Here is a 9,568-nt window from a genome sequence, read left to right on the forward strand (position 1 = left end):
AAAATGTTACTTTTTGCGGGCATATAGCTAGTATTTGTTCTCGACGATGCCCGGCCCGCATCCTCGCCGTCGACCTGTCCGCGACGACGTCCGGCTGACCCATGTCTGGGACTGGGCTCCGCCGGGCTGGCACTGGGAGGTGCTGCCTGGAGGAGCGCGCCGCTTGATGAGGAACCCGGCCCCGGTCGTCGACCCTGATCTCGTTTGGTGGCGTTCGCGTGGGCCAGTTTCAGTGCGGAGGGAGCCGGCCCCGCCGGAGATGGTACGCCGCCGTGTCAGGGAGGAGGACAAGCACTGTTGGGGAACGTTGCAGAAAACAAAAAAATTTCCTACTCGTTTCACCAAGATCCATCTAGGAGTTCATCTAGCAACGAGTGATCGGATGCATCTACATACCTTTGTAGATCGCGAGCGGAAGCGTTCAAAGAACGGGGATGATGTAGTCGAACACGACGTGAATCAAATCACCGGAGATCCTAGCACCGAACGGATGGTGCCTCCGCGTTCAACACACGTACGGAGCGGATGACGTCTCCTCCTTTCTTGATCCAGCAAGGGGGGAGGGGAGAAGTTGATGAAGATCCAGCAGCACGACGGCGTGGTGGTGGATGCAGGGCATCACAGTAACAGGGCTTCGCCGTGTACTACGAGGGAGAGATGTAACAGGGGAGAGGGAAGCACCAAAGGCTGAGGTATGAAGTCCTCCCTCTCCTCAACTATATATAGGAGGGCCAAGGGGGGGGGGGGTTGCGCCAGCCTAGGAGATCCAATCTCCTAGGTGCGGCGGCCAAGGGGAGGTTTCCCTCCCCCCCAAGGCACCAAGAGGTGCCTTCCACCATTGGGACTCTTCCCTTTTGTGGAAACCTAGGCGCATGGGCTTTTGGGGCTGGTGCCCTTGGCCCATGCAGGCCAAGGCGCACCCCCTACAGCCCGTGTGGCCCCCCGGGACAGGTGGCCCCACCCGGTGGACCCCCGGGACCCTTCCGGTGGTCCCGGTACAATACCGATAACCCCGAAACTTGTCCCGATGGCCGATACTGCACTTCCTATATATAATTCTTTACCTCCGGACCATTCCGGAACTCCTCGTGACGTCCGGGATCTCATCCGGGACTCCGAACAACATTCGGGTTACTGCATATACATATCTTCATAACCCTAGCGTCACCGAACCTTAAGTGTGTAGACCCTACGGGTTCGGGAGACATGCAGACATGACCGGGACGACTCTCCAGTCAATAACCAACAGCGGGATCTGGATACCCATGTTGTCTCCCACATGCTCCACGATGATCTCATCGGATGAACCACGATGTCGAGGATTTAATCAACCCCGTATACAATTCCCTTTGTCAATCGGTATGTTACTTGCCCGAGACTCGATCGTTGGTATCCCAATACCTTGTTCAGTCTCGTTACCGGCAAGTCACTTTACTCGTACCGTAATGCATGATCCCGTGATCAACCACTTGGTCACCTTGAGCTCATAATGATGATGCATTACCGAGTGGGCCCAGTGATACCTCTCCGTTATATGGAGTGACAAATCCCAGTCTCGATCCGTGTCAACCCAACAGACACTTTCGGAAATACCTGTAGTGCACCTTTATAGTCACCCAGTTACGTTGTGACGTTTGATACACCCAAAGCACTCTTACGGTATCCGGGAGTTACACGATCTCATGGTCAAAGGAAAAGATACTTGACATTGGAAAAGCTCTAGCAAACGAACTACACGATCTTGTGCTATGCTTAGGATTAGGTCTTGTCCATCACATCATTCTTCTAATGATGTGATCCTGTTATCAATGACATCCAATGTCCATAGCCAGGAAACCATGACTATCTGTTGATCAACGAGCTAGTCAACTAGAGGCTTACTAGGGACATATTATGGTCTATGTATTCACACGTGTATTACGATTTCCGGATAATACAGTTATAGCATGAATAAAGACAATTATCATGATCAAAGAAATATAATAATAATACTTTTATTATTGCCTCTAGGGAATATTTCCAACAAGCACGTCCATCACTATATGGTTGCGTTAGAGGGCGGCAGGTTCTCCAATACCTGGCAGTTTCTTCAGGGATCTTACTTCAGCTATGATCCTGTGAGGGTTCCTTCTCTTTGGGTGTCCACCGCCCGCGTCGCATAATCCGACGATGTATTCAAAATTATATCTATTATTCGAGACGATGTATTCGAGATTATATCTATTATTCGAGACGATGTATTTGAGATTATATCTATTATTCGAGACGATGTATTCGAGATTATATCTATTATTCGAGACGACGTATTCGAGATTATATCTATTATTCGAGACGATGTATTCGAGATTATATCTATTATTCGAGACAACGTATTCAAGATTATATTCGATGATGCTTATTATGTACTATGATTGATTCAGTTTTTCCTTATTAATTGATTGCATCCATGCATTGTAATTTGAATATATTTCTTTTGGATTAGTTAAACAAAACCTATGGCGGACAATACCGGCAGAGAGGGAGAAGAGGCCCTGTTCAATATCATATGCAATCCTCACGGGCCAGATGATGATCAGAATGAAGAAGATTATGACGGCTCCGAATATCTAAACAACACCGGGGAGGGTGATATGATATTCGATCGTGACGACCGAATTGATGAAGTCGTGAACTATGAACATGGCGAAGAAAATGTTGATCTTGAAACAACAAAGACCGGCGAGGTATATATATTTATATAAGCAGGCATCTGGTGATCATCACATGTTTTAAATGACTTGAAGATATATTAACGAATCGATCTTTCTTCTTTCAGCCATCCGGATCGAGCAAATCTTCAGGCAACAGGACAAAACGAGGCCCGAACAAAAAGTTGAAGGAGGGCGTAAAGTACAATATTGAGGCAATCAGACCTAATGGCGAACCATTCGCGCCTAAGAAGATTGCGAACAAGTTCGTTCGTTAGTGCGGAGTTCTTGTGAAGGACCAACTCCCGATCTCCCTTCAAGAATGGAGAGAGCCAGCAAAGCCACGTCCAGGAGTTACTTTTGTCTACGACAGACAAAAACATTTGCTTTGGGAAACGCTCATGGAACATTTCACCCTACCAGATCATTTCACAAATGCAGATGTGGATAAAGTCAAGGACGCTGCTCTTAGGAAGATGGCGGTTGCATTCAAGAACCACAAGATTCGTGAATAGGCCAAGTACGTCAATGGAGGAAGGAAGACTCCAGTATTCGAGGAACACTAGATAACCAAAGTGCTCATTGGGACGATTTCGTGAAATTCAAGGATTCGGAATTATCTAAGGAACGGTCGAGAATAAATAAGGCCAATGCCGCAAAAAAGGATAAGTTTCATAAGCTGGGGCCAGGTGGCTATGCGGTGGGAATGCCTAAGTGGGATAAGTCTGAGAAAGAGATGCTGGATGCAGGTGTCACTCCAGAAACATTGAGCTGGCCCCCCAGGTGCAGGACTTGGTTCTATGCGCATGGGGGGGAGTTGGACCCAAAGACAGGCAAAGTTTTCAAGAAGGCATGTCTGGACGGAGCCGAAGATAAGCTACTTGTTGCAATAGAAGAGGCTTGATCCGGGTTGTTCGAGCCCAACAGAGAGAACGACGAGTTTACGCGTGCCCTGGGAAATCCTGAACACCCGAGAAGAACACGAGGCATGGGCGCTATTCCGTGGTATGAGGGGTTTTTGGACTGGAACGCCGACTACAGAACCCGTGCGATAAAGAAGATTGCGGAGGAGAAGAAGAGGAAGATGGAGGAGGAGCAGAGGAAGCTAGACTATGAACGCCTTCAAGGACTAGAATCAGCGCACGCGGACTTGGCAATCAAATTTCAGCGGCAGCAGGAGCAGATCGACTCACTTAGCCAGCAAAGGGGGTCTCAGCAGCTAGCGGATGATCCACCAATGGATAGCACCGTCCCATCCATGCCGAGAAGCAGCGTGGGTTTCGCCCCGGGCGACGCATTGCTGGATAGCTACCCAGTGGATGACATCATGGAGAACACTAACTGCGAGCTACACTTCAAAATAAAGAACATATCCATGAAGGTGGCGAACGCCCTTGCTTTTACAAATCCCCCCAAGGCAACCTTCCATTGCAACCCGATTCCAGCGGGCTATGCTCGTGTCTTGGTTGATGAGGTGGTGGACTAATATTCGGGGCTAGAGCTTGACATTCCTAGAGGTGACGATGAGCACACACTAGGAGAGGCCAACCATCGTATCATCCTATGGAGAAAGGATTGCATCATCTTTCGAAGGCCACCGACACCGCGTCATCCAACTCCTCGTCGCAGTCCGCCACCGAGTCAGCAGACTCCCGCTCCTCCAAGTCCACCAACACGTCAGGCCACTCCTCCTCCAAGTCCGGCACAACTTCAGGCCACTCCTCCTCCAAGTCCGGCAAAGCGTCAGGCCACTCCTTCTCCAAGTCCGGCACAGCTTCAGGCCACTCCTCCTCCAAGTCCGGCACAGCTTCAGGCCACTCCTCCTCCTCCAACTCAGCCATGTCAGCCGTCTTCGCCGCCTCAGCAATCACGGAAGAGAGCCGCCTCAGCTATGGTGCGTAGCGGTACAAGTCGAGGTAGTACTGCAGGTATAGGCGGAGGCAAGCGATTTCAATATGGTCCAAGCCTCGCGCCTCTTCCGCAGAGGCCTTACGACAAGTCCGAGGAGGAAAACGTAGCCATATCGAAGGCCGAGGTGGAAGCCCATTTTGCACCGAAACCGCCACCGCCGCCAAGGGAGAAAGTGCCTGTGGAAAAGATTGACCACTTCATTCGTATGGCTAGACCACCAGCTCCCAAGCCTGTTGACACAGACTATGAGCGCCACCTCAGGAAGTTAAATCGAGCACGTATACAGAAAGAGGCGAGCTCGAGCTCGAGCAAATCAGCTGGCAAAAGGAGCGGTAAAACCGTTCCCCAGCTGGGAGAACAGGCGGCGCAATCAATCCCCCCGCTTGTTTTGCCAACAACACATGAGAGTAGGCGCGCCCAATGTTATTGTGGGCAAACCGTTAACGTTCCCGGGGTGGGTGATGTGGTAATAACCGAGGAGCATATTGCGTAGGCTGAATCGATCGGGATCACTATTGGACAACTCCTCGATATCGAGCCCATGTCTCCGATTAGAGAGGAGGAAATAAAACGGAAATATGCCCGGGGCCAACCTTTGGTCGAGGCAGAGGAGGTCAATAAGCTCCCAACGAGAATGTATGAATTGCATCAATGGTACATGGACATTACCAAGATTTCCAATCGAGAGTCCCTCATGGTGAATGTCAACAAGGAGCATTACTACCATGAAAAAGCTGTGACCGTTGAGTATTCAGAACTATTTCAGCTATACAATAAAGACGCACTCGATAAATCTATCGTCAGTTGCTATTGTCTGTAAGTGATTTCTTTCTGTAATTTAAGTCTCAAGCTAGCTGTAGTGATCATTTTGATCAATCATTACTTATCCTCACTATATTCTTTTCTGTGGTATTATGCAGGATGAAGATTTATGAAATAAAAAAAGGTGGACGCTATGGCATTGGGTTCGTTGACCCAAATACCATTAATGAATACACATGGAAAATATATCCATATCACGAAAAAAGTGTAGAGGAAAGCATGATACAGTTCTTCAAGGAACTCAAATACAATGAAGATATACTACTTCCTTACAACTTCCAGTGAGTCACACTGTCTTGTACTATAAATTCTGTTTTTCCCTACTAGCTATAGCTACATGTTTTTGCTTACATATGCCCGCTTAATTAAGACATGCAAACGTGTGTGCATGCAGATTTCACTGGATCTTGTTAATCATTAAAGTTGATGAAGGAACAGTTGAAGTACTAGACTCACTACTTAAGAAAGCAAGTGACTACACCATCGTGAAGGGGATAGTCAATAGGTAATTTCAATCATTATTAACTATATCTCGGCCTATTTAATTAGTTCGTCATTTCCTGATAACAACTATTTAATAACCCATTTATTCATTTTCTTTGTCGGCGGGCAGGGCTTGGGCAAAGTTCATCAGGGTCACTCCAGGCCTATGGAAACAAAGTCTGAAATGGTATCGACCCAAGGTAAGTAATTAAGTAGTACTAGCTAGCTGCCATCTCTTTAATTATCATGCTTATTATTATCTGATCAAATTCCATTCTCGTAAAGGCCCTGAAGCAGGCGCCGGGGAATGATCTATGTGCATACTACGTTTGCGAGAACATTCACATGATGGCGTCCGAAAGGAGCAAATCTCAAAGACAGAAGTGGGTACGATATTGATTGTCAGAACACTATTCACAATTTTTACACCATTATCGATATCTAGTCACACAACTAATACACATGCATATTGATCTCCTTCTTAACAGTTCAAAGAGGTGCGGGACAAGCTCCTAGCACCGGACCGCATAGAAGCAATTCAAGAGGAAATAGCGGGATTTTTGCTCGACCATGTCATAGATCCCAAAGGAGAATACTATTACCCGCTACCGCCCCCATGAATCACTTCCAATTGTTATCGTGCTTCGAAGGCACCAATTAGCTATAGGCTAATGTCACTGGCTCCGAAGGCACCAATTAGGAGAAATTATATCGTGGTTGTGAGACATTCGATGATATATATATATTATGATCGGTTCTACTAGAAATTCTATTTATATATATGCATAATGTGTATAATATGTAATATCGTAAAATACCAGCAAACGAAAAATAATTAAATGGAAAACACAAAATTAAATAAAAAAGAAATCATAAACCCAAAAAAACTCCAACATTTTAATACCGGTTGGTGACACCAATCGGTACTAAAGGGCTCCCTGTCCCCGAAGCTGGCTCATGCCACGTGGTTGCCCTTTAGCACCGGTTCGTGCTGAACTGGTACTAAAGAGGGGCCTTTAGTGCCTATATTTTAGCGCCGGTTACCAAACCGACACTAAAGGGCCTTACGAACCGGTGCTATTGCCCGGTTCTGCACTAATGGGGGGGGGGGGGGGGGGAGCTCGTGTTCCGCGCCCACCCCGATGGTCCAGCGGCTTAGCTTAAGCTCCGCGTGCTTTGTCGCAGTCCCCACTGACACGACACGCTCTGCGCCCGTCACTTCTGGCCCTTGCTCTGACCGGCCGCGCTGTGAGCTCGTGCCCGCACTGCCGAGCCCGTGATGGCGGCTCCCTGAATCTGATGAAAGGGCAGCTTGTCATGCGACACAACATGACGCGTGGATGACGCGCGACGGAGGCCAGATCTAGCATGTCCGGTTGGAGGTCCTGGTGGTCCACGCATATCACGCTGCCCTCCGACTCGGAGGATGACCTCCTCCGCAGGCCATCCGTCGTTCCTTGAACTCGGGAGAGATAGGCGCCCGCCACAACCGCCAAAATGGCAAGGCATTGCGGCTTGGCATCGAGGAATCTAAGCTCGCAAGTTAGAGGGTGGGCAACACGGCGAAAGCCGTGTGCCTCACCAAGGATGCCGCAACACTCTCCGGACTGGGCGCAACCTGCTGAGAGGCCCCTCCGAGCCGCACCATGATGGGATCTCGGGGTAGGGGGGGGGGCGGTTGGGGAGGAGGACGCAACGCCTAGACGGCTAGACGGGAACGAATCTGAAAAAGAAGAAGAAAAGAAAAAGATCCGCTCAGAAGAAGAAAAAGAAATATCTGAACATCTTATAATCATGAGACATAGTATACATTTAGCTGGAACCAAAGAAGAAATTTCTTTATACACAGGAGTGGGGCTGAAGGGCATTTACAACTTTAGGGATCGAACGCCTCGGAAAAAGGGCAAACGAGTCTGCACAAAATAAAGAAAAATAAAGGTAAAACCAGTCAACGCAACCTGCTTCTCCACCCTCAACGCCATGGCGGAAATGGGAGAAATGGACTCAGAGCTGCTTGAAGCCGAAGCGCATGAGGAAGAAGCAGAGCCTTCCAACCACCACCACGGACTCCACCAGCCACATCATGTGGTACACCACCTGCTCCCACAGCACGGCCAGCACGTTCACGCGCGACCGCCGCTGCAAAAGCGCCGACAAGAAGGCGCTCGCCCGGGACTTCGAGTGCACTCCAGTACTGGCACCGCCCCCCCTCCCGCTAGGCGCCCCGCTGGAGCTGCTCCAGCTCTTCGGCGCCGCCTCGCTCGGCAGTATCGGCTCGGACGCACCGCTCTCCTTGCTCTGGCGCCTGGCCGCCGACTTCCTCGGCATGGTACGCTTCCGTATCCACTCGGCCACCTTCCCGCGCGCCATGAAACCAATCCAAGCTGACTGAATTAACGATCTCGACAGGATCCAGTGAGTCTCGGCTGCTTCTTGTTGCTTGTCTAATACAGCTCTGCACTGCACGTCTGACCTCCTCCTCCTACTCGTCTCGCCCGAGCTTTATATGTTGCGACGCCAACGCGAGCTGACGACGCCGCCAGTCTGAGTGCGTAGACTAGTACGTACCGGTTCATGTATGGAAATGGATTCCAGGTCAAACAGAGGCCTGCTCAATAAACAAATGCCTGCTGAGGTTGACGGCGCTGGGGTTTGCTTGGAAGATTATTCTGATCTGGAAAACTGCTGGCGTTGTCAGCTCAAATGTTGGATTCATTAATGAAGATGTCTCGTTAGTTTGTTACTTAAGCTTCCCCCGCAAAAAAAAAAGTTAGCTAAGCTCATTATTGTTGTTTGATAGCAGAGTATATGGCGCTCATGTACTAGAAGAACATTGTTTGACTGTAATGATGACAGGAGGGATGACGCTCGCTAACATGCAAGTGGATTATTGTAGGATTGTTCTTTTTTTTGCTTCTATGAACTCATTGTTCCTTTTCGCTTCTAGAAACTCATTGTTCTTTTTTTCTTCTAGAAACTCAGCGTTCCGGTGTGTGTGTCAACGGTGAACCACATCATGACAGCTAGGTGTTGAATCGGTCAATTTTTTGTGTGTGAAAGAGAGAGCAGCACAACGAACAACACTTTAGGCAGAGACGACGCGATTCGTTAGGGCCGAGGGTTGACCGGTCTCCTCTGATTTCAATAAAATTACACTGAAAGTGAAAATCAAGGCGTTCCCGGATGTGGGATGGATGTCCAACTTTCTTCATCGCCTTGCTCTTCAAAACGGTGATTTGATCTCGTATTCGCTGCCACGGGTAAAAACTCTGCTCAGTTTGCACGTAATTTTAAGTTGTAATGCATAGACCCAGAAAACCAGACTAAAACGCCCTGACCAAGGCATGGGTCCGGTGTCTGAGTCACCCCTAGTGGCCCTGTGAGTTGTAACACTGTAAACTTAACTGTTGTATGTCTTCTACCGAAAAAGCCTGACCGAGCCCTCGTGGGCCCGTAAAGCTCCCGCCCTCGCGCTGCTGCCGGCACGCCGTCGACGCCGACGCCCCATATTCGAGCCGCTCCTCCTCATCATCGCGTCGCAGACAATGAGGCCACGCTGGGGCCAGCCCGCTAGGACCCAGAAGGGGCCCGCCAGGCCCAGATCTGGGCCGGAGTCGCGACGACAGCCACCCGGCACCACCACGTCGCCCCGCCGCCAAGGAGCG

The 9,568-nt window shown here is 49.3% G+C and overlaps 1 protein-coding gene across 1 annotated transcript; it reads right to left on the reverse strand.

Annotated features, from left to right (window-relative positions):
• Positions 1-7,671: 7,671 nt before the first annotated feature.
• LOC125517366 lies at positions 7,672-8,368 on the reverse strand. Its single transcript, XM_048682562.1, has one exon. The coding sequence runs from the start codon at positions 8,271-8,273 to the stop codon at positions 7,908-7,910; it is 366 nt and encodes a 121-aa protein (XP_048538519.1). The 5' UTR covers positions 8,274-8,368; the 3' UTR covers positions 7,672-7,907.
• Between the last annotated feature and the right edge of the window lie 1,200 nt (positions 8,369-9,568).

This window comes from Triticum urartu, chromosome 6, assembly GCF_003073215.2.
Source record: "Triticum urartu cultivar G1812 chromosome 6, Tu2.1, whole genome shotgun sequence".
Taxonomy (NCBI): Eukaryota; Viridiplantae; Streptophyta; class Magnoliopsida; order Poales; family Poaceae; genus Triticum; species Triticum urartu.